This window comes from Bacillus rossius (genome assembly GCF_032445375.1).
Source record: "Bacillus rossius redtenbacheri isolate Brsri chromosome 4 unlocalized genomic scaffold, Brsri_v3 Brsri_v3_scf4_1, whole genome shotgun sequence".
Lineage (NCBI taxonomy): Eukaryota > Metazoa > Arthropoda > Insecta > Phasmatodea > Bacillidae > Bacillus > Bacillus rossius.
Window position 1 is genome coordinate 25,772,851 of NW_026962010.1, and position 24,785 is coordinate 25,797,635.

At 47.9% G+C, this 24,785-nt stretch overlaps 1 protein-coding gene across 1 annotated transcript in view; it reads left to right on the top strand.

The window, feature by feature from the left end:
* The first annotated feature begins 2,288 nt into the window (after nt 1-2,288).
* LOC134541559 (exonuclease 3'-5' domain-containing protein 2) overlaps nt 2,289-24,785 on the top strand; it is a 106,703-nt gene continuing 84,206 nt past the window's right edge. The window contains exons 1-4 of the mRNA XM_063385072.1: nt 2,289-2,524; nt 3,862-3,940; nt 4,287-4,372; nt 8,873-8,905. Of these exons, the coding sequence (XP_063241142.1) occupies nt 2,289-2,524; nt 3,862-3,940; nt 4,287-4,372; nt 8,873-8,905 (434 nt within the window). The remainder of the gene's footprint in view (nt 2,525-3,861; nt 3,941-4,286; nt 4,373-8,872; nt 8,906-24,785) is intronic.

A 24,785-nucleotide genomic window follows, 5' to 3' on the forward strand; every position in this document is an offset into this window, starting at 1 on the left:
TCGTAAGTGACCAGAATGATGTGCGGATTCATCTGAGGACAATCTGTACTCCAGTTATGTGTGTTAGCTTTGCGATTGCCGCCTCAGCCATTTGACATCTTCAACAGGTTAGGTTTCTGAACAAAAGTACTAAATTAAATAAATTGCTGCACCAATATCAGCCTTCTACAGTGGCAAAAAGTAGTCTACAGTTTATACATAACATACAGGCCATTGAAACCGATTATTTTTCTGGTCTCTACTCATAAGTATTAAAACAGTTTAGTCTCACCTCTTAAAACACAATGTAAAGGGCCAAATGAATATATAGTAAATATGCAATGCTATGAACATTAGTTATGGTACTATATTTCCGAATTTGATTTTATTTTTCAGTCCTCACACATAAAAATACTTAATCGATTTTCGATAAATTGCTTTGCACTGTTGCCATGAACTTGACGCCGCCGTCAGTGCTCCCTCTGAGAGCACAGGCCGTTATGTGTCCTCAACACCTGATAAGTGCCGCGCCCCGAACGCGCCCGCGCGCGCAACGTAGTGCAGTGCCCCGAACGGCGTGACGTCAGTCACGGCCTCCTACGTGTGCAAAGCGCCCGGCCGGGTGTGGCACTGCGCAAGGGTATTGTTTATTCATGCATTCGATAATATAAACAGAAACTAACAAATCTAAAACCATCAATAAACAATGTTAATTTAACAATCATGTTATAAAGGGTTATAATTCACAAAACTGGCCGAAGTCATCTTCCCGCGCTCCGCAGTTTTCCCGCGGAATTTCCCCCCTCCCTGGCCCCGGCGGCCAGGGAGGTTAGTCAGTCGCCATCCAGCACTCGCCCGGGCCGGCAGCCCATGCACGGGGAGCCTTCAACTTTCGCGCCAACATTCTGTAACTGCAATAGATAATTATAGTCCAATCGTTTTTATATCAGCTCCCCGGTCGGCCCAAATCGGCCGTTAGCGATCTCGCGCGGTCTATTAATAAAGTGTGTAGTCCACCCATGGACCTTTTATTTTCTACGTAATTAATTAGGTGGCCCCTAGTGGCACCTGCGCCTCACGCTATAACGTCCCACCTCGGGACATAGTTCATTGCCCACGCAGGGCGGCACTGCGCCAAACGCGACCACAAACAGTCGGACGAGTCATCAACTGGGACATGCCACGGCCACGTGTGTGATATCGTTCAAGATTCCACCGTGTCCGTACCCAGCTTAACGTGGCCCTCGCCACCACGCGGACTAGCCACCTGTGCATATCCTCCTGTGCGGGACTTATCACAGTGATTTAGTGCAATGTGTTTTCATAAGTAAATTCGCGGGACCTACCGCCCTTATAGTGTAACGTGTTTTCATAAGTAATTCACGGGACCTACCGCCCTTATAGTGTAACGTGTTTTCATAAGTAAATTCGCGGGCCCTACCGCCCTTATAGTGTAACGTGTTTTCATAAGTAATTGGCGGGACCTATCACTCACGCACTTCGCGTTACGTCCACGGACATTCGCATAAGCCAGAACAGGTTCATCGTGCGCGGAGCTTAGGTCGACGATGAGGCGGCCAGTTACGTGATCGTGTGACGTGTAGATTGTGCTACGCAATAAAACAACTACAATTATGTGCGTGTTTCATTAATCAGGCGTCCTGGGAGGCCATAACAGCCCGGGGGGCCCTTTGTCGCCACGTCCCTGCCTGCAGCTACGAGGCCAGGAACCCCACCCTTGAGATCCAAAATTAATCAAACAGTTAAAATTCACGTAAATTCAGATCAGGCAACGGGGACGGCGTCAAAATGGCGCCCAACTAGTGTGGCCAGAACATCACCAAACTCCCTCAACAAACAAGCAGACAAAGGGCTCGAGTAGGGACAGGGCAACAGCGCGCAGCGTGGCAACACCGCGCGACGGAACGGCGCCGCGCCGGCCGGACAACCCCCCGCCCCCGCTCTCTACCCGCGCAGTACCCCTCCCCTACTCCGCCCGATACCACCCCTCAACCCGCACATCGCTCCGCTCACCACCCCTCCTCATCACGCTCCACCCCTAGGTCAGCTGTGAGGGGTGACGTAGGACAGCCGCGAGCCAAGCACAGTGGAGCAACAAGGTCATAAGTCACCACGAGTCTCTGAAGATGAACGACTTCCAGGAGGCCTACGAGGCATGGGCAAGCGAGGGCTACCCATGCCCAGGGTACAACTGGGAGTACGAGGAACAGGACGAGTGGGAGGATGACGTCACCGCAGAGTACTCTGAGGGGCCGGAAGTAGACTGGATGCCGCCACGATTGTACCACATGACACAGCACGCATCGCCGCTTCCACACACGGCCAGCCACCACGCCGCTGTCGCGGCCAAGATGCAGCCCACTTTAAGAACAACCGAAACACCCGTCCGCACCTCGTCGCTGCCCCCGACGCCGTCACCGCCCCCGACGCCGTCGCCGCCCCCGACGCCGACGCCGCCCCTGCCATATGGGGCGGAGACGACATCACCACAGGTAGAGGAAGGCACGCCCATCCAGCCCCTGTGGTACAATTGGCACGCGGGGATCGGGTGGACACGTCAGGACGACGCGGACGCGCCGCCTCCGACGCCGCCCCCTGTTGCCGCCCAGGTGGCAATTGGGCCAACCAAAACGGCTACTTTGCGACACCGTCGGCCGGATCACCAGGTGGCGGATCACACGCAGCGCCACTGCGGATCCCGAACACCACCTCCGGCACCACCGACGACGCCGCCCCCAGCCACTGGAGAAGCAGCTGGCGCGGCCGCAAGCCTCAAAATCACCACATCGCGACCTAGTCCGGCAGATCACCAGGTGGCGGATCACACGCAGCGCCACTGCGGATCCCGAACACCACCTCCGGCACCGCCGACGACGCCGCCCCCAGCCACTGAAGAAGCAACTGGCGCGGACGCAAGCCTCAAAACGGCCACATCGCGACCCAGTCGGCCGGATCACCAGGTAGCGGATCAAACGCAGCACCACTGCGGATTCCGAACACCACCTCTGGCACCACCGACGACGCCGCCCCCAGCCACTGAGAGCGCAGCTGGCGCGGCCGCAAGCCTCAAAATGGCCACTTTGCGACACCGCCGGCCGGATCACCAGGTGGCGGACCACACGCAGCACCACTGCGGATCCCGAACACCACCTCCGGCACCACCGACGACGCCGCCCCCAGCCACTGAGAGCGCAGTTGGCGCGGCCGCAAGCCTCAAGACGTCCACTTCGCGACAACGTCGGCCGGATCACCAGGTGGCGGATCACACGCAGCACCACTGCGGATCCCGAACACCACCTCCGGCACCACCGACGACGCCGCCCCCAGCCACTGAGAGCGCGGCTGGCGCGGCCGCAAGCCTCAAAACGGCCACTTTGCGACACCGCCGGCCGGATCACCAGGTGGCGGATCACACGCAGCAGCACTGCGGATCCCGAACACCACCTCCGGCACCACCGACGACGCCGCCCCCAGCTACTGAGAGCGCAGCTGGCGCGGCTGCAAGCCTCAAAACGGCCACTTTGCGACACCGCCGGCCGGATCACCAGGTGGCGGATCACACGCGGCACCACTGCGGATCCCGAACACCACCTCCGGCACCACCGACGACGCCGCCCCCAGCCACCGAGAGCGCAGCTGGCGCGGCCGCGCTTCGCGAATCCACCACATCGCGACCTAGTCCAGATCACCAGGTGGCGGATCACACGCAGCGCCACTGCGGATCCCGAACACCACCTCCGGCACCACCGACGACGCCGCCCCCAGCCACCGAGAAAGTACGTGGCGCGGCCGCTCGTCTCAAAAGCGCCACATTTCGACCTAGTCTGGCAGACCACCGGGTTGTCGACGCCGTGCCACAAGGCACCGAGGCGGACTTGACAGCCACGACGTCGCCGCCGCCGCCGACGCCGCCCCCAACTGCCGTGAAGGCTCACGGGGGGTGGGCGCGATGCAAACCGGCCGTGCTCCCACTCGCGCCGCAGAAGGCGCCATACCGTCGCCTGCCGCGGAGGGCGCCACCACGCGCGCCACCTTGGGCGCGCCGCCGCCTGCCACTGAGGGCGCCACCACGCGCGCCAACTTGGGCGCGCCGCCGCCTGCCGCTGAGGGCGCCACCACGTGCGCCACAATGGGCGCGCCGCCTGCCGCTGAGGGCGCCACCACGCGCGCCACCTATGGCGCACCGCCGCCTGCCGCTGAGGGCGCCACCACGCGCGCCACCTTGGGCGCGCCGCCGCCTGCCGCTGAGGGCGCCACCTCGAACGTGCCGCCGCCTGCCGCCGAAGGCGCCGCCATGCCGCCGCTGCCCACCTCGGCCGCAGCTGACGCTGACGCACAGGTACCTGACGCCGCCCCATGGACAGCCGCCACGGTCAGTGTGCCGGCGTATCTTTAAGTGTGTGTGTAAGGTGTTGAGGCACAGAACGGCCTCGTCGAGGGGGGGGGGGGCATTTGACGCCGCCGTCAGTGCTCCCTCTGAGAGCACAGGCCGTTATGTGTCCTCAACACCTGATAAGTGCCGCGCCCCGAACGCGCCGGCGCGCGCAACGTAGTGCAGTGCCCCGAACGGCGTGACGTCAGTCACGGCCTCCTACGTGTGCAAAGCGCCCGGCCGGGTGTGGCACTTCGCAAGGGTATTGTTTATTCATGCATTCGATAATATAAACAGAAACTAACAAATCTAAAACCATCAATAATCAATGTTAATTTAATAATCATGTTATAAAGGGTTATAATTCACAAAACTGGCCGAAGTCATCTTCCCCCGCTCCGCAGTTTTCCCGCGGAATTTCCCCCCTCCCTGGCCCCGGCGGCCAGGGAGGTTAGTCAGTCGCCATCCAGCACTCGCCCGGGCCGGCAGCCCACGCACGGGGAGCCTTCAACTTTCGCGCCAACATTCTGTAACTGCAATAGGTAATTATAGTCCAATCGTTTTTATATCAGCTCCCCGGTCGGCCCAAATCGGCCGTTAGCGATCTCGCGCGGTCTATTAATAAAGTGTGTAGTCCACCCATGGACCTTTTATTTTCTACGTAATTAATTAGGTGGCTTCTAGTGGCACCTGCGCCTCACGCTATAACGTCCCACCTCGGGACATAGTTCATTGCCCACGCAGGGCGGCACTGCGCCAAACGCGACCACAAACAGTCGGACGAGTCATCAACTGGGACATGCCATGGCCACGTGTGTGATATCGTTCAAGATTCCACCGTGTCCGTACCCAGCTTAACGTGGCCCTCGCCACCACGCGGACTAGCCACCTGTGCATATCCTCCTGTGCGGGACTTATCACAGTGATTTAGTGCAATGTGTTTTCATAAGTAAATTCGCGGGACCTACCGCCCTTATAGTGTAACGTGTTTTCATAAGTAATTCGCGGGACCTACCGCCCTTGTAGTGTAACGTGTTTTCATAAGTAAATTCGCGGGACCTACCGCCCTTATAGTGTAACGTGTTTTCATAAGTAATTGGCGGGACCTATCACTCACGCACTTCGCGTTACGTCCACGGACATTCGCATAAGCCAGAACAGGTTCATCGTGCGCGGAGCTTAGGTCGACGATGAGGCGGCCAGTTACGTGATCGTGTGATGTGTAGATTGCGCTACGCAATAAAACAACTACAAGTATGTGCGTGTTTCATTAATCAGGCGTCCTGGGAGGCCATAACAGCCCGGGGGGCCCTTTGTCGCCACGTCCCTGCCTGCAGCCACGAGGCCAGGAACCCCACCCTTGAGATCCAAAATAATCAAACAGTTAAAATTCACGTAAATTCAGATCAGGCAACGGGGACGGCGTCAAACTCATTGCGTTAAGATTTATATACCACTTGCTCTATCCTTACAGCTTTTAGTTAAAGTTAAAAATATATTTGATTTTTGTAGTACTGCATATTGGTGTAATTTTTTTTGATTCAGATGCCTTTGGTACGTGCTGTACGGTGGGTTCCAAGCATTTTGTAATTTCTTGGTGAAGCATACAATAAGCACAAAAGAATTACATATCAGCTCTATCCTCTCAGCGTTTAGTTAAAGTTAAAAAAATATTTGAATATTGTAGTACGTACTGCATATTGGTGTAATTTGTTTGATTCAGATGCCTTTGGTACGTGGTGTACGGTGGAACCACATATTTATAATTTTTTTTAATTAGCAGACCATGCGCACTACAGAAGAGCCTAACAGCTCTATTTTCGCAACCTTGATTTAAAAAGGAAAAAAAATAAAACCAATTGTTTCCTGGCTCAAAGTTGTGTTATCATTTTGGTTTAGACGATTTTGATAGAGCTGTACGGTGAGTACCAAGCATTTTGTAATATCTTGGTGAAGCACACAACACGCACAAAAGAATGACATATCAGCTCTATCCTTACAGCGTTTAGTTAAAGTTAAAAAAATATTTGAATGTTGTAGTACTGCATATTGGTGTAATTTTTTTGATACAGATGTCTTTGGTACGTGCTGTACGGTGAGTACGAAGCATTTTGTAATTTCTTGGTGAAGCACACAACACGCACAAAAGAATGACATATCAGCTCTATCCTTACAGCGTTTAGTTAAAGTTAAAAAAATATTTGATTGTTGTAGTACTGCATATTGGTGTAATTTTTTTGATTCAGATGCCTTTGGTACGTGCTGTACGGTGAGTACCAAGCATTTTGTAATTTCTTGGTGAAGCACACAACACGCACAAAAGAATGACATATCAGCTCTATCCTTACAGCGTTTAGTTAAAGATAAAAAAATATTTGATTGTTGTAGTACTGCATATTGGTGTAATTGTTTTGATTCAGATGCCTTTGGTAAGTGCTGTACGGTGAGTACCAAGCATTTTGTAATTTTTTGGTTATGCACACAACACGCACAAAAGAATGACATATCAGCTCTATCCTTACAGCGTTTAGTTAAAGTTAAAAAAATATTTGATTGTTGTAGTACTGCATATTGGTGTAATTGTTTTGATTCAGATGCCTTTGGTACGTGCTGTACGGTGAGTACCAAGCATTTTGTAATTTTTTGGTTATGCACACAACACGCACAAAAGAATGACATATCAGCTCTATCCTTACAGCGTTTAGTTAAAGTTAAAAAAAATATTTGAATGTTGTAGTACTGCATATTGTTGTAATTTTTTTGATTCAGATGCCTTTGGTACGTGCTGTACGGTGTAACCACATATTTATTTTTTTTTTATTTAGCAGACCATGCTCATAACAGAAGAGCCTAACAGATCTATTGTTGCAACCTTGATTTAAAACGGAAAAAAAAAATTAATTGTTTCCCGGCTCAAAGTTGTGTTATCATTTTGGTTTAGACGATTTTGATAGAGCTGTACGGTGAGGACCAAGCATTTTAAAATTTCTTGGTGAAGCACACAACACGCACAAAAGAATGACATATCAGCTCTATCCTCTCAGCGTTTAGTTAAAGTTAAAAAAATACTTGATTGTTGTAGTACTGCATATTGGTGTAATTTTTTTGATTCAGATGCCTTTGGTACGTGCTGTACGGTGAGTACCAAGCATTTTGTAATTTTTTGGTGAAGCACACAACACGCACAAAAGAATGACATATCAGCTCTATCTTTACAGCGTTTAGTTAAAGTTAAAAAAATATTTGATTGTTGTAGTACTGCATATTGGAGTAATTTTTTTGATTCAGATGCCTTTGGTACGTGCTGTACGGTGAGTACCAAGCATTTAGTAATTTCTTGGTGAAGCACACAACACGCACAAAAGAATGACATATCAGCTCTATCCTTACAGCGTTTAGTTAAAGTTAAGAAAATATTTGATTCTTGTAGTACTTCATAATGGTGTAATTTTTTTGATGCAGATGCTTTTGGTACGTGCTGTACGGTGAGTACCAAGCATTTTGTAATTTTTTGGTGAAGCACACAACACGCACAAAAGAATGACATATCAGCTCTATCCTTACAGCGTTTAGTTAAAGTTTAAAAAAATATTTCAATGTTGTACTACTGCATATTGGTGTAATTTTTTTGATTCAGATGCCTTTGGTACGTGCTGTACGGTAGGTTCCAAGCATTTTGTAATTTTTTGGTGAAGCACACAACACGCACAAAAGAATGACATATCAGCTTTATACTTACAGCGTTTAGTTAAAGTTAAAAAAATATTTGAATATTGTAGTACTGCATATTGGTGTAATTTTTTGGATTCAGATGCCTTTGGTACGTGCTGTACGGTGGAACCACATATTTATAATTTTTTTTAATTAGCAGACCATGCGCACTACAGAAGAGCCTAACAGTTCTATTGTCGCAACCTTGATTTAAAACGGAAAAAAAATAAAACCAATTGTTTCCCGGCTCAAAGTTGTGTTATCATTTTGGTTTAGACGATTTTGATAGAGCTGTACGGTGAGTACCAAGCATTTTGTAATATCTTGGTGAAGCACACAACACGCACAAAAGAATGACATATCAGCTCTATCCTTACAGCGTTTAGTTGAAGTTAAGAAAATATTTGATTGATTTAGTACTGCATATTGGTGTAATATTTTTGATTCAGATGCCTTTGGTACGTGCTGTACGGTGAGTACCAAGCATTTTGTAATATCTTGGTGAAGCACACAACACGCACAAAAGAATGACATATCAGCTCTATCCTTACAGCCTTTAGTTAAAGTTAAAAAAAATATTTGAATGTTGTAGTACTGCATATTGGTGTAATTTTTTTGATTCAGATGCCTTTGGAACGTGCTGTACGGTGGAACCACATATTTATTTTTTTTGAATTAGCAGACCATGCGCACAATAGAAGAGCCTAACAGCTCTATTTATGCAACCTTGATTTAAAACAGAAAAAATAAATAAAATAATTTGTTTCCCGGCTCAAAGTTGTGTTATCATTTTGGTTTAGACGATTTTGATAGAGCTGTACGGTGAGGACCAAGCATTTTAAAATTTCTTGGTGAAGCACACAACACGCACAAAAGAATGACATATCAGCTCTATCCTTACAGCGTTTAGTTAAAGTTAAAAAAATATTTGAATGTTGTAGTACTGCATATTGGTGTAATTTTTTTGATTCAGATGCCTTTGGTACGTGCTGAACGGTGGAACCACATATTTATAATTTTTTTGAATTAGCAGACTATGCGCACAAAAGAAGAGCCCAACAGCTCTAGTGTTGCAACCTTTATTAATAACGGTACTTTTCAGAGATGTTTATGCTGTACATTCATGTTTTTCCTTTAATGTTGCATTTTGTTTGGGTTTGGCTGTACTTCTTTACAACTACAATAGAGTTAACTCAATTGCAGTGTTGCACTTTATATGTTCTGAAAGGTTTTCGCATTTCCTTTCTTGTTGCATTTTGTATGTGTAGTGTTGTACTTTTTGCTGAATTTTATATAGGTAGTCAATCACTTGTTGCACATTTTATGTGTTGTGCTGTACAAAAAATTGTTGCATTTTGTATGTGTAGTACTGTACCATTGCGCAATTTCTTTTATTTCCGTGTTGCATTTTGTATGTGTAGTGCTGTACACAAGAACGTGTTGTATTTTGTATGTTTAGTGCTGTACCGCTTGGCTGCGCCCACATCTTCGGGTGGGGGAAATGAAGAGAAGGAAAATAAATCTGGAATAAAGCCAACTTCAGCCTAGTTATTTGGTGTGTGACTGTGTTGTTAACTGTAACGATAACGAATATATTAGGGTCATGAATATAAAGGAAAAGCAAATTGTGAGAGGCTGTATAGTTGTGATTTTAGGCGTAGGCCTGGTCTATATTGCAAAATATAGTTATAGATTTATAGATTTAGTACGACGGTATCTCCGATTTGGGAAAAGTGTTTTGGACTGTAAACAATTGTATGTGCTGGATAGCAATGAACATACTCAGGTGACACAAGATTTGAGAAAGTAAGGTGTCATGATTTTATCTTAATAGATTTTGCTATATAATGTTTGAATCAATTTATTAGCATGTAACGATCATTACTTTAATTTATTATGAGTTGATTTGTCAATTAGTGTTAAAATACATGTCAAAAAATTCTATATTTAGATACAGTTGCTGTTCCCAAAAATTAGGCATATGTCCTTTACAGATGCAATATACACCAAATAATACTTTAATTTCAAGGCTATGTTCATTGATACGATACCCATGGTAGAATATGCAAAATATTTTGACACAACAGAACTTGGTGTATCAACAAAGAATACTTTTTTGGAGCAAATGGTTTGGGCAATGTTTTTACAGTGTTACTTTTACGTAAAGTATTAATACAATTCCGAAAATACTTTTTTCGGACACTAGAGATATTATTTTATTTACCCTGAAAACGGTGTTTTTTTATATTTCTCTTGGTTTCTGAGAAATTACTGTAAATAGGTTCGTACTTGTGCATTGTTGTGGCTGCCACTATTTTTTTCCTTTCCTGTGTGGGTCTGTGAGTATGATTTGGAGAACTTTAGTTAAATGTTGAAAATGGTCAATTACATTAGTTTAGCTACATTAAAGATACTTTGAAATCATGTTAAATTGGTAATTCTTAAGCAACCATTTTACTTTAATTTTAATGTAACTATACTAACCCAACCAACCATCAACAATGGTTTGAACTATTTTTTATGTAGTTAACATAACCTAATCGACTATTCTCATGATTTAAGTTCTCCAAATCACACAGACCCACGCAGGAAAGTGAAAAATTGCGATGGCCGCATCACTGCACATGCATTATAATGTAATTTGTAAACAGTGATTTCTCAGAATCCAGTAGGAATTCAGAAATGCGGTTTTCAGGGTAAAAATAGGAAAATCTTTAGTATTTGAAAAAAGTATTTTTAGAATTTTAACTTAGTACTTCACGGAACAGTCTTGCTGTAAGAATATTACCATTGTTTTAATTTTCAAATTAAACACACACTTTTTTTCAGGCAATATTAAAGATTTCCTCGTTCTGAATCATTGACAGTAGCCGATAAGGGTTGTCGCGTACCCGTCTCCGTAGAATACGTGGAGACGTGGCTGACGTCTCTCGGCCGTTTTCTTGTATTGCCCGGCGCCAGCTCTCTCGCGTAGAGCAGCCTCCTGCGGGGAGGCAGGGGTGGACCGTCCGGCCCGTGTAGCTGCCGAGGGATGTCTAGCGCGCTGGAGAAATGTGCGGTGCAGGCTAGTTGTGTTAGTCCACGTGTTTTGGCTTGCGGACATGCCAGATACAAAACAACACTCACGCACACGGTAAAGAAAATGATATAAGAGATTATAACACACTATAGTACAGAAAACAAAAGCGATAATAGCGGCGAGTTTATGGAGCGTCTCGCTGCCGCGTATAGCCTCGAAGGTGGCTCGCACAGGACTGGAAACCAGGACGCCGGCGCACTGCTCTCGTGCGCACGGAGCGGAAGTGATGTCATTCCCAAAGCCGCAGCGCCCTGCGGACAGGGCTGTGATTCGGGCTTTAACGCCGAGGCACGGAGGTACGACGTCAGACGACCCCCCCCCCCCCCCCCCCCCCCCCCCCCGAATAAGCCCGGGTCCAGGCCATCCGTGCTTCCACCCGAGGCAGTAGGATAGGGACGCCCTCTCCCGCGGCGGTCGTCGGGGTTAGGGCCGCCTCTCTCGCCCCGTACTCGCCGGGTCGTCGTACACAAGCGCGTCCAGCTCCGAGCCTGTGACATAGTCTGCCAAGTAACGTGGGGCTCGGCGACGTCGTTGGTTGTGTCTCAGGTTCGTCTCAGGCGGCTCCTCGACTGTGACTCGGAACTCTGCATCGGCGTGGGGGAGAGTGGCTCAGCTGCCTCCTCCTCATCCGGCTCAGTCACCAGAGGTTGTTCGTCCGCTGCATCTGCGCCTGCCTCGGGCATCCCGGTGACGTCTCCGATCTGTGTCCGCATAGTGCGTCTCCGACGGCGTCGCCTCGGACTTGTGGTCCAGCTTCCTGCTGTTTCCAGGGTCGCTGTTTCTGGGCTGGGGGTGGCATGGAACAGGCTCCGGATGCCTCGGGGCGTGATCGAGTTGTATGAAGTAGGCGTTTCGTCCACTTCTACTAGGGTGACATCTTCAGAGACCAAATTTTCTCCTGGGAATGTTGTTCTCCGTATGGTGTCTCGGTGCACTTTTCGCACCCACCGTCCATCCAGGCGGACTAGGTAGGTGCTCCTACTTAGCCGTTTAAGGATCGGGTGTGGTCCCGACCATCTGGGGCTCAACCCAGCACTGTAGTTCTTCGGCGCGCTGGACAGAGGCTGCGTGCGCACGTATACATGGTTGCTACATGACTAGAAAACCAGGAAATGTCAGGGAAATTTAAATGGTCAGGGAATTCCGGGAAATGTCAGGGAAAATTCTACGAATTCTGGCAATTTTAAAGTTGCGTATAATTCAAACAAAGCTTTGTTTTGATGCGCTCGTACCGCTACCGAACGACTCCGCTAAAAGGCTGCTGCTTAAGGCACACGGCAACTGCAACGTTTTTTTTTTACTTGGTCTACGATTGTCCGTTGAAATAGGCTGTTAGAACCACCCACCATAACTTCTGGCCAATCCAAGCACTCGTTTGTTCACTAGCGAATCCAGGCCTTTATTTGTTCGTGTTTTGCTCCTTTTTAATTTGCCCTTCAGACTTTGTATTATGTTCCGTTCCATGCAATGAACTACAGAACGGGCATGGCGTCATTTATCTTTTGAAGGCTATTTTCACATGGAATAAGGTGAGTACAAAGCTAATTACGTGAATTCAAAGGCGTTGTTTCAGGTGAAGTTAGTTTTTGATGCGATCATAATAAAGTCAAGTGCATTTTGATAAAGAGGCAATACCAATTCTCATTTTGAAAACTACCAAGCTGATACGAAAACACTTGGCTTTTGTGTGCGGTTTGTTTTTGCATTTTTTCTACCTATTTTTTTAAATTACTTTTATTTTCCATCGTTATAATCCATGAGTTCTGTTGCGTGACTGACACATTATGTATAAAAAAATATGCATGACTGAACATGTTTTTCCCCAGAATCGTTAGTTAACATTGTAAGATTTAAAGCCCGGGCTACATTCGCAATAGCACGCAAACAGCACAGACGCACAGAAGTTCAACATACACTATTAGATATGAGCTGCCACATTGGCAAATAGCACGCGTACAGAAAAATAGCACAGGGTCGGCGCACAGAAAGTTCATTAACTTTTAACTTTTAGGTTATTTTCTGTGCGCGACCCTGGTGGTAGCCAATCAGCAAACAGTTTAAGTACTACTCTAGTGGGCTTATAAAAGAACAATTGTCACAAAAGTATTAGTGCTTTGACTTGAGTAGTTTGTTTTTGTTTTCAAACACATGATAACATAAAAATGGAAGGCACATTTGATAGCTTTTGGATAGCTGTAATAGAAAGTAAAAATATATTTTTTATGACATGGGATCCTTAGGATACAAAAATTAAGCTAAATTAAATGCTTGGAAGTCCGTGTATGAATGTGTTAAAGAAGCCGGATTTGAAATAAACAGTGATATGTATTTTTGAATGCTCATTGTGTTTTGTATCTAAACTAAATATTTCTGGTTTTAACGAAAACCGTACCACAATAACAACACACAAATCTAAACAAACATAACATAAACAAACGTAACTTATGCAAACTTCAGTGACCAAAATTGTTAACGGAAGTTATACATTTAAAAAACTTTTTTGAATGCTTCCGGTATTCTTTTATGTTGTGTTGTGCGTGAATGTAGCATCAAGCTCTGTGCTATCTCTGTGCGTGTGTGCTATCTGTGTGCTGTTTGCGTGCTATTGCGAATGTAGCCCGGCCTTAAGAGTATTGCATGTTGTAATGCTGCTATTGTAATTCTCTAAGTAGGCTCGTTGAATTTGTAATAGTTTTTGTATTTGTGTAGTTCTATTTTTTTAAGAATTCATAAACAATAATGTTTTAACCTAACCTGAAAATATTATGTACTTTTTTTTTAGCTTAGAGATGTCGAAGAAAGCTACTTTTAAGGAGAATTGGCTCAAGGAGCCACAGTTACAGCATATAAAACCCTCTGCTAAAAACATAAATTCTGCATACTGCACTTTGTGCTACAAAAGTATTCAACTCAGCAATATGGGTTGAAGAGCTCTCACCAGCCATGTCGAAGGAAAAAAACACATTCGCAATTCTGCCGTCAAATTAACACAAAAAAAAAACCTTATTTTACCTCATGTTGAAAATTTTATATTACATTTAATCTTGCACGTTAATATTTATGGTATGTACTTCAAAAGAAAGTCAGGGAATTTTTCTCTTAAATTTCTGGAAAACAGGGAAAAGTCAGGGAATTCTAAGTTTCTATTTCTGTTGCAACCATGGTATACCAGTTCTCCAGGTTGGAGTTCCGGTGGCATTCGGGTCGTCTGCAGTGTTATCTGGCGAGTATAGGCCCTCTGGAGTTCGCGCACTGTTGTCATTTCTGTCTCTCGCCGTTGATGGCGCTCCTCTGGGTCTTCTTCTTCATCGGCTACCCCGTGGGCTGTCCATTCTCCTGGCAAGGGCAAATTGTGGCCTTGGACCATTTCCGCTGGGGTCATTCCTGTGGCTGCATTGGTTCTGCGACGGATGCAAAACAGAGCCTCTGCAAGATGGTCGTCCCACTTAGTATGGTCGCTACCCAGCCTTATGCGCATCTGGACTTTCAACTCTCCGTCGGGTTGGCTCGGGGGTGGTAGGCAGGTGTGGTCCGGTGTTCGACGTGCCATGAGTTGCACATTTCCCGCCACTGCCTCCCGACGAATTGGCTGGCGTTGTCCGTCAGCAGGTCTCTCGGGTAGCCCTAACGCGGGAAGAATTCTGTTTGTAATACTGTCCCAATGGTGTTGGCCCGAACGTTGCTGATGGGGTAAGCTTCTACCCAACGGGTGAAGTGATCGGTCACTACCACCAGGAATCTCTTGCCCCGGGCTGTGCGGGGATATGGCCCCATGACGTCCAGCGCGATGGACTGGAAAGGGGTAGTGGGAATGCGAGGCTGCTGTTGCTCCGTCCCATTGCTCCGCCGCGCTTTCCGTTCTTGACACGTCTCACAAGTCCTCACGTACTCCCGCACGTCCCGGGCCATGCCGGGCCAGTGGTAGAGCTGACCGACCGCCCGCCGTGTTTGGTCCGCCCCAGGGTGTCCGGCCAGGTCATGATCATGCATAAAGCGCAACACCGCTTCACGTGCCTCCGGTGGGACATAGGTGCACCACTCCTGATCGGGTCCCATTCCTCGTGTGTAGAGCACACCATCCCTGGTAGTCCAGGTCTCACATGGTTCCGCTATTTGCTTCGCGCGTCTGCGCTCAGCGTCCTGAGAGGTGCGTTGGGCATTGTGCACCCGACGTTTCAGCTCGACCAGGTCCGCAGGAGGCGGGTCGTCGTCCACACCTAGAGCAAGCAGGCGGCAGGTTGGGTCCCTTGGGTGGTGGTGATCCGTCTCACGGCCAGGTGGTAGTATCTCGTCCCAATATACCTCGTCCTCCAGGCACGATCCCTCATCAGGGTCCCGTGACAGGGCATCCGGCAGCTCGTTTTCTACTCCTGGGACGTGCTCCACAACGAAGTCGAACGACTGTAGAAACAGCGCCCACCTCAAGAGTTTGCTTTTCCGCCCCTGGAGGGTCCGCAACCACGTGAGGCATTGGTTGTCCGTGCACAATACAAATTGCCTACCCTCGAGGTGGGGACGGTACTTCCTCAGTGCCCATACCACAGCCAGGCACTCCTGTTCATTTCTGTGGTAGTTCCGTTCAGCGCGGCCGAACTTTGCGCTGGCGTAGTTGATCATGCACCTGTCCCCATTTTCGTCTCGTTGGTATAGCACCGCGCCCACCCCCGCTCGCATCCGTCTGAACGTACAGCGTCCTCTTGGGGTTTATCCGTGACAGAGTGTGGCATCGGAGAAAAGCCGCCTTCAAGCTGTCCAGCGCCTTCTGTGCAGCCGGTGTCCAGTGGTAGCGCTGTCGTGGTGACAACAGATCTGTCAGGGGGGCAGTGAGCGTGGAGAACTGCGGGATATAGTTACGCAGCCAGTTGGCGAGCCCCAAGAGCTTCTGCAACTTCTTGCGGGTTCTAGGGGGTTCAGCTTCTGCAATTTTCGCCAGGTGCATCGGGTGCGGACAATTACCCTCAGCATCCACCACATGCCCCAAAAACTCCACCTCTCTCCGTCCAATGTGACACTTCTGTGTGGCACAGGTCAGGTGGTGCGTCTCTAGCCGCTCCAGGACCAGGGACAGGTGCCGCACATGGTCCTCCCAGGTCTGGGAGTACACGATCACGTCGTCGAGGTAGGCTGTCACGAACTGGCCAATGTACCCTTCCAGTACGCGGGCCATCATAGCTTGAAATGTGGCCGGCGCGCACTTGAGCCCGAAGGGCATGGCACAGAACTGAAAGCGTCTACCATCGGGCACCGTGAACGCAGTCTTTTCTCTGTCACCTGGGTGTATTGGCACCTGCCAATAGCCCGAACGTAAGTCAAGGGTCGTGAACACTCGCGCATTGCCCAGGCCTGCCAAGGCCTCGTCCACACTGATCTGCGGTGGTGGAGAACTGATGGTGACACTATTCAGGAGACGGAAGTCCACACAGAAGTGCATGGTCCCATCCTTCTTGGCAGCTAGGACGATGCGTGAGTTGTATTCGCTGTTGGAGGGTTCAATGACACCATCTCGCAACATTTCGTGCACTTGCTCACGTATCACCCGTTGCTCGCGGAAACCATATCCCCTGGGGGCCTCATACACTGGTTGGTCGTGCATAGTGGGGATTCGGTGTTCTGTCACCGTTGTGCGCCCGAGTGGGTTGGCAGTGGCGAAGATGCTCTGTCTTTCCCTTATGAGCCTCCAGAATGCATCCTGATACTCTGGGGGTACATCATTGTCCACATCTTCTAACTTCGTGGGCTCTCTCGGGGGAGGTGGTGCTCTACCTAATGCATACACTGCCAGGCGCTCATGTTTGCCGACATTCTCTAGCCCAGAGGCCGGCACTATCACTGTGTCATGCTTCACCAACCAAGGCTGTCCGAGTACTAGGTCCTCCCTGAGTCCCTCTACTACAACTGCTGCCGTCTGTGTAACCAGCTCCCTCACACTGACCGTTATGATGGCGTCCCCGATGGCTGTCCCGACTCCGGTGCTCGTGGCCAGGCGCAGCGTCTCGGTGTGAGGTCCGCTGGCGGTACCAAGTGTTGGACCACAAACACGTGGCTCGCACCTGTATCTACGAGAGCGGTTGCGGTCTCCCATTCAGAAAGACGGGTACCTGCATCAGCTGGTCGTCAGGGGTGGTGAGCTGTCCCAGTGTTATGCGTGTCTCGGCCGTGGCTTCGGGAAGGGGGTTAGGTGGTGTGGGGGGCAGAACTGTTGGTCCTACACCCCCTGCTGCCCGTTTCCCGCCGGTTGTTGTTGTTGTTGTTGTTGTTGTCGTCTTGGGCAGTCCTGATGCCAATGGAACGTGTCCTGCGGGCATCCAAGGCGACACTGGGGTGGTCGGCCTCCGTCCCGCCGATTCCCCGCGTTCCGCCACTCTGGTGTGGTGGTCTGTTGGCTGCCACTCGGTGGGCCTTCGATTGCCCGTGCTACCGTCTGCCGTGGATTTTCGGGCTGTGTGTCGCCCTCTGGGAGAGCGGGCACTCTGTACTGGTGTCTGGGCTCTCGTCCGGGAGTGGTTGTAATTGTCCGGCGCCCCAGAAGGCGCTGCAGGATGCCCTCCGTGGCTACGGCCTGTCGTACACATTCTTCAACAGACCCGTTGCAATACGGCCTGAGGAAGGGTTGTAATTCTTCCCGCACTAACGCGGTCACGTCCGGCAACGCTTGCTCCGGCGCTTCCCCTGGGGCTATGCGACGATAAAGCTGCAACTTGCCCGCCAGGAATCTCTCCACCGATTCCGTGTCCCTCTGCGCCTCGCCGTAGAAACGGGCCTTGCAGCTCAAGACTGCCTGGCGGTCATCAAATCGCTGCATGAGACGCGTGGCGAACTCCCGCCACTGCATATCGTATCGCCCCCATAGAGTCCACCACTCACGAGCTTGCCCACGCTACTGTTCGCTCGTGCGTTGTGTCCACTCCTCTACTGGCACACTGCACTGTAACATACAGCTCTCACACCATCGCACAAACTCCCGTGGGTCTTCGTGAACGAGCCCGCTAAACTCCGGCAGCACTATACGCCCGGCCCCTGTGGCAACCCGCACAGCGTACGCGACTGGCAGCGCTGCCGAGTTCGTAGGTGTGTCCCAGTCAATTAGGTTCGGCGACGGTGGATTCTGGTTCGGTAACATCGACCCGACGCGGTTGCCCGAGCAGCCTCTACACTCGTCACATCCCCCTTTTTCCCGGTACACGGCACTCGCTGTGTTCGAGGCTACCCTATTCATCTGCTCTGATGCTGTATCCCTGTCCCACAACAACACACCCTCAGCAGTGTACTGCAACATGTTATTTGTTTTGACAGTTTAATTATTACTATCTACGATTTATTTATTTTGTTTGCTCTATGTTTAATGTTAATTATTTTCAGAAACTGTAATTTATTTTATGTGTATCTATGTGAAAGTGACTCTTTGGATTTTTACCGGACTATTTGAAATAGGTATTGTTGATACCCCTCTAAGGACTAAATGAACTTTAAAACGGTAAACGGTAAAATTAACGCCGTTATTTATATTGTAAATTATTATTTTAATAATTTTTTATTTAAATTGTACGTGAAATTTTGTAATCCGCGCTATTGTTGCATGCGATTTCACGTTTTATTGAGGAAATTAAGTAACTGATTTTGGTTTTCGGCCAATCACAGGCCGCCATTTGAAAGTTAAGTTGTACTGGTTTAATTTAAGAAGTTAGTAAAAAGAGAGTTCTACAATGGCCAGCTAAGAGAGCTGTAACTTCGTGATGTCGGCGATACAAAATCCTTCGAATTAGCTATCTAGCACTAGGCATCCCGGATAGTGGATGATAATTATGTATCATTAGGGAGTCTAGATACAAAAATAGGATTTATCTAAAAAGATAAATAATATAGGAGTGCAAAACGTGAGTAAAATAAAAGTGCTATGAATTTGTGTCTTATACTGATGCACTCGTCACGCAACTCCCGTTTTTACGTCACATCGTCGCCAGAAACTAATATAAACATTGATTTTATGAAGTAAACTGACAGTATTTACGATTTTAATAATATTTTAAGATAAATTTAACGATTTTACACACTATTGTTCTGACTCAGAGGTCCTATAGGTTGAGAGGCTCTGAGCTCTGCCGACGACATTTCGAACCTTACTAGCCGAGGTAAAATTGATTTAAGATCCCTGAAAACATAAATAAAAACTGTGTAGTTTCTACGAACCCGAATAAAGACTTTTGTGAAAACTTAAATGTGCGCACCATAACTCCTGGTAATTGAAATTTATTTGAGTTATATGAGGTCAAGTACCAGTTAGGTTGGTTTGAATATAATTATTAATTTAAGAAATATAATTAATAAGGGTAAACATTGAATCAATTTTTCATTTGAAATAAATAATTATATATTTTTATTTGAGTGTTGTGTTATGTTATTTATAGTGTCATCGATCCCAGTGTTTATTTATGTATGTTTGTACCTATCTGATTAATACCTAACTGTGGCCTACTTGATATCTACACGTACCAGTGGAGTGCCACACAATTATTATCAATTTTTCCTACACAGTTCAACACAGCCCAACATTTGAAGTGTTTGCGTGAGGAAGTATCCGCACATATTAAATTGACAACCCAAGTGGGGCATTAAGTTAAAGTTCCCCCACATATTAAATTTGGAGCCCATACGGTGGGGCCGAATATTGAGGTTAAGGGACACCTCAACATTTTTTTTAGTGTGTAAATACTGTACCACCCCAGTATTGTGTGCAAGTGCACTAGTTGTGTAATACATTATCTTGTCAATTACTTCTTTGCACACCACCATGGCCAGCGAGCAAAACATATACTTTTTAAGGAACAGATCACTAAGTGTAGGTGAGGAGTATGCTACTGCACAAACTTCAAGCAGTGAATCACATCCTACATCATCTGCAGGGAATTCTCCTGTAGTCACCTGTGAGGAGAGGTTAGGGCGGCCCATATCTCCCCTAATCATGGAGCAGGAAAACCTGAATGACACTGTCCTTCACACAGCTGCACCCCAGGACAGCTTTCCTACCCCACCACCAGTGACACTTGAAACGTTGATGCAGGCATTGCTGCAGAGCAACACTACCCTTGGTGAGAAACTGGAGCAAAACAACACTGCTCTCACTGAAAAATTGGAACAAAACAACACCAATCTTACTGCTGAATTGAGGGCTGGATTGGAACAGACCAATGCTGCCATGGAGCTGAATAACACCGCTCTCACTGAAAAACTAGAGTTAAACAACACTGTGCTTACTGCAAAGTTAGAAGAGGCCAGTACCAGCATAAGGAATCTCGAGCACAGTATCGAGAGTAGGCTTACACAACAGCACGAGGAGATGCAACAAATTGCGGAACAGGTCTCTTTATACAACAGCCGTGTGGATGGGTTGGAATCCCACGTCACGTCCCTAAGAAACATGATGGCCAACGAGCACCGAGGGCAGGCCAACGCAAGGGAAGAGGTGCGCGAACACATCCAGCACCTGGAGAGCAGGTTCGGCGACATTGAGGTGGCCACCGCAACACTGAAGGACAGGTTGGAGAACATGTCCGTCCAACCGAGCCCTAAAGCTGAATCAGCTGGTAGTAGAGGCCAGGCCCAGGCAAGCGAGTGCCATGAGCCTACTGTTCCAACACTGCCCACCGCAGGCAAGCAACAGGGCGGCACCGAGCGCTACACTGAGCACCAGCCCCAAGAGCAGCCACACGTTACTCCCATCACTCACCGGCCAGTTAGCAGGACGTTCGTAAACACGTCGAGTTTGGACCCCGCTACTCTGATCCACCACCCGGCCAAGCATTGGGCTGAAGCCATGCCCACGTTTTCAGGGAGGGTAACAGAGAACCCGATCCGGTTCCTGAAACGTTTTGAATAGTACGCTGCCACGTTCAATCTCAGCGAGGCTGAGGTACTGAAGTGCCTCAACAGCGCATTGAAGGGGCAGGCTTTCTACTGGTGGGAGATGCTAAGTGCAACCACCAGCAGCTACAACCATTTCCAGGCCATGTTCCGCCAGCAGTACTGGAGTCTGCGCATCCAGAGCAATCTGCGTGACCAGCTCCATACCGAGAGGTATGACCCCAGGAAGGGCACCACGCTGGAAGCCCACCTGTCTACCATGTTCGAGAAGACACGGTACCTCGACCTGCCCATGATGGACGAGGAGTTCGTAGCGGCGATTTTGACCCAGCTGCCACTTCACTATCAGAAACAGTTGTCCGGCCTGACGTACCGAGACATAACCGAGTTCAGGGAGAGGCTCCTGAACTATGACAAGCTGGAGAAAATGGACAGGACGCCAGCACCGAAGGAGGACCACGAGAGGGTGCCTCAGCAGAACCGCCAGCCACCCCTGAACAACTACTGGCAGAACAGGGACAACAAGCCAAGGGACAACAGGCAAGCGGCTGTCCACACTATGAGCTGGCAACCCAAGGGTCGAGAGCAGAGCTCACACGGCAGGTACGCTACGAGCCAACGCAAGGGCCCGTACAGTAAGAAGAAGACCTGGTGGTCAAATGCAAGGAACTACCACAGCGACGAAGAAGCGTACCAGCGCAAGAGGAAGGACGACCGCAATGACAACCGCCGCCGCTCCTACTCGCCAGAGGTACGGCCTCCCAGGGAATCCCGTGACCGACGCCCAAGATCATCGTCTGAAGACGAGAGAGACTACGCGAGGAAATACCGCAAGACCGAGGAACCTCGATACCAGGGCCGGCACGAAGAGACCCGAATGCCACCCCACCATTATTCCCCCCAGACGACAGAGAACCATGGCGGCCAAGCCTATAATAGCCAGTTCTCTGGAACGCGACATTTCCGCCACCATTCCAGGCACAGCATGCAGGACATCAGGCTGCGTACTACCAGCGAGGGGAAGTAAACCCGGTAGCAGCCGAGTTCAAGGCTGCAGTGTCCAGCGTCGCAGGACCAAGTAATTGGAACCACAACGAGGGACAACAACGTGTTCCAGGTGGACGTGCAAATCAAAGCACGTTAAACTAGAACTGGTTTCAGTTGGATCGCCCCGAACAGAAACCCACTATTCAGGCTCAGGGGTACAAAACGAAAAAACTCCAATCTACAGTTGCATCAGCTACGATAAATTTATATGCACGGTTATGCTAAGAGAAAGTGAAAGAGACTTTCTATGTAATGAAAATGATGAAAACAGAGTTCATCAAGTTTGTACAGTTTGTCCACATGTGACATTAAAAATTGAAGAATGCAATGTGGATGCATTAATTGACAGTGGCGCTGAAGTCACGTGTATCAGTGAGGAGTTGGTGAACTACCTCGAGCACCAGGGCATAATATTACCCAAGATACCAGTACCAGCACTCAAGATAATTGGAGTGACATCAAGGGCAAGCCCCATTGTAAACATACAGGTACTGATAACAGTACACGGCCTAGGCAGACCGAAGGACATGACTGCACTAGTTGTGAAGGGCCTAGCAAAACCACTTATAATAGGTACTGATTTTCTATCACAATTTGGTGTAGTGATAGATTTTAAATTGTGTGCAATTCATTCGAGTGACTGTGAAACTCCAGTCACACTCACAGGCAAGTGGCATGTGAGAGAAAATTTTGTGGGAATATTGTACAGTGAACCCATGCACAGGCACATATACAATGCACAAGCAAGTGAGCAACTTCAGGCATCACTTGAAGATATCAGGCAGTCACTACAAGAGGTGAAGAGTGTATCACCCAGCCAGCTGCAACAACTGTTTGGTGTACTGGCCAACTTTCAGTCAGTATTTTCTGACAAGCCAGGCAGAAACAGATTCTACCAAGCTAAAATAAAAATTAACGAGGAGGCACCGTACCACCGCAAATGCTATCCCATTCCGGTGAAGTACGTTCAAGAAGCCACAGCCTACCTACAACTTATGATTGATTGGAATGTAATCAGGAGAGAAGCAAGCCCCTATGCTAACACCATAGTGTGTGTGAGTAAACGAGACGGAACAGTAAGACTGTGTCTTGATGCTAGGGAGCTCAACAAAATTACAGTCAAGGACAGGGAAAGTCCCATACAAACGGCAGAAATTTTGAGATTGTATCAAGGTGTGAAGTAGCTCACTACCATGGATCTGTCGTCAGGCTATTGGCAGATACCATTAGAGCCTAACTCCTGCCAATATACATCATTTCTGTTCAGAAATCAACAGTATGTGTTCACAGTTATGCCATTTGGACTGTGTAACGCAGTGGCTGACTTTACGAGATGTTTAGACGCAACCTTAGGACCCGAGTGTCAGGGATTTGCAAGGGCGTATGTCGATGACATATTAATAACATCATCAAATTTTGAAGAGCACATGCAGCATGTTGCCACAGTACTGCATAGACTGCAAGAGGCAGGCATGACTGTCAAAATTCGAAAATCTGTTTTCTGCAGAGAGGAATTACCCTTTCTAGGACACATCCTCACACCTGAAGGCATCAAGACAGCCCCAGACAAACTGCAGAACATCCAGGAATTTCCTACGCCGAGGAACGTAAAACAGCTGAGAGCGTTTTTAGGAATAATTGGTTTTTACAGGATATACTCCAACCAAGTTGCACAGTGTGCAGTTCCGCTGTTCAGCCTATTGAAGAAAGGTCAGGCATGGACGTGGAGTGAAGAGCACGAGCAAGCCTTCATCAGTCTGAAGAACTTGTTCCTGACTGAACACGTCATCTACCATCCAACTCAAGGGAAGGAATTTCTGTTATACACAGATGCCTCAGACACAGCCCTAGGATGTAAGCTTGCACAGGAGGAAAATGGAGTTGAGAAGACTGTAGCTATGGCTAGCCGCACTCTCAACCAGGCAGAGAGGAACTACACCGTTACAGAGCGAGAGGCTCTGGCCATTATATGGGCACTCCAGAAGTACAGGGATCTGCTACTTGGAGAAACGGTAAAATTATTAACGGATCACCAGGCGTTAACATGCCTTAAGGCAGGCAAGTTATTTGGGAGCCGCCTTACGAGATGGTTTTTGCTACTGCAGGAATATGATATACAGTAGAACCCTGTTATAATGTTTTTCAAGGGAGCACAAGAAAAAAACATTATAAGCAGGAAAACGTTATAAGCAGGAAATCTAAATTTAGCACTTAACAATGTTCGAGCTTTGTACCAAAGGACTCGCCAAGCTATGTAAACAACTTTAATGTTAAAAACAAAGTTAGTAGGTATACTTGATACATGAATTTTCTGAAACAAGCCAACAATTTTTCAACTTCGTCTTGTTCCCTGGTTAAATTTTGTTTGTCTTTAAAGATACACTGCCACATATTTTGTAAAATTGTCTCACGATTCATGATGACAACATTAAGAGTGAGAACGTATACTCCTTCGCCACCTGAAAATGTTTAATTTTGGGATTCCTACGTATGAATGAAAAAAAAAAAATTATTTGTAAGCAAAGAAAACACTTTTAGTTATGCCCTCGCTCAATGGTTGGCAACTTAAATATCGTAGGACTATGTAGGTGCATCTGAATACCCACTGGAATGGCAAGGAAGAGAAGAGTTGACTAATGGTGCCAACTGACACGTAACTATGAACATTGTGTACCTTCAGTATAATGCATAAAATTGTATTTTAACAAACTTCATGTA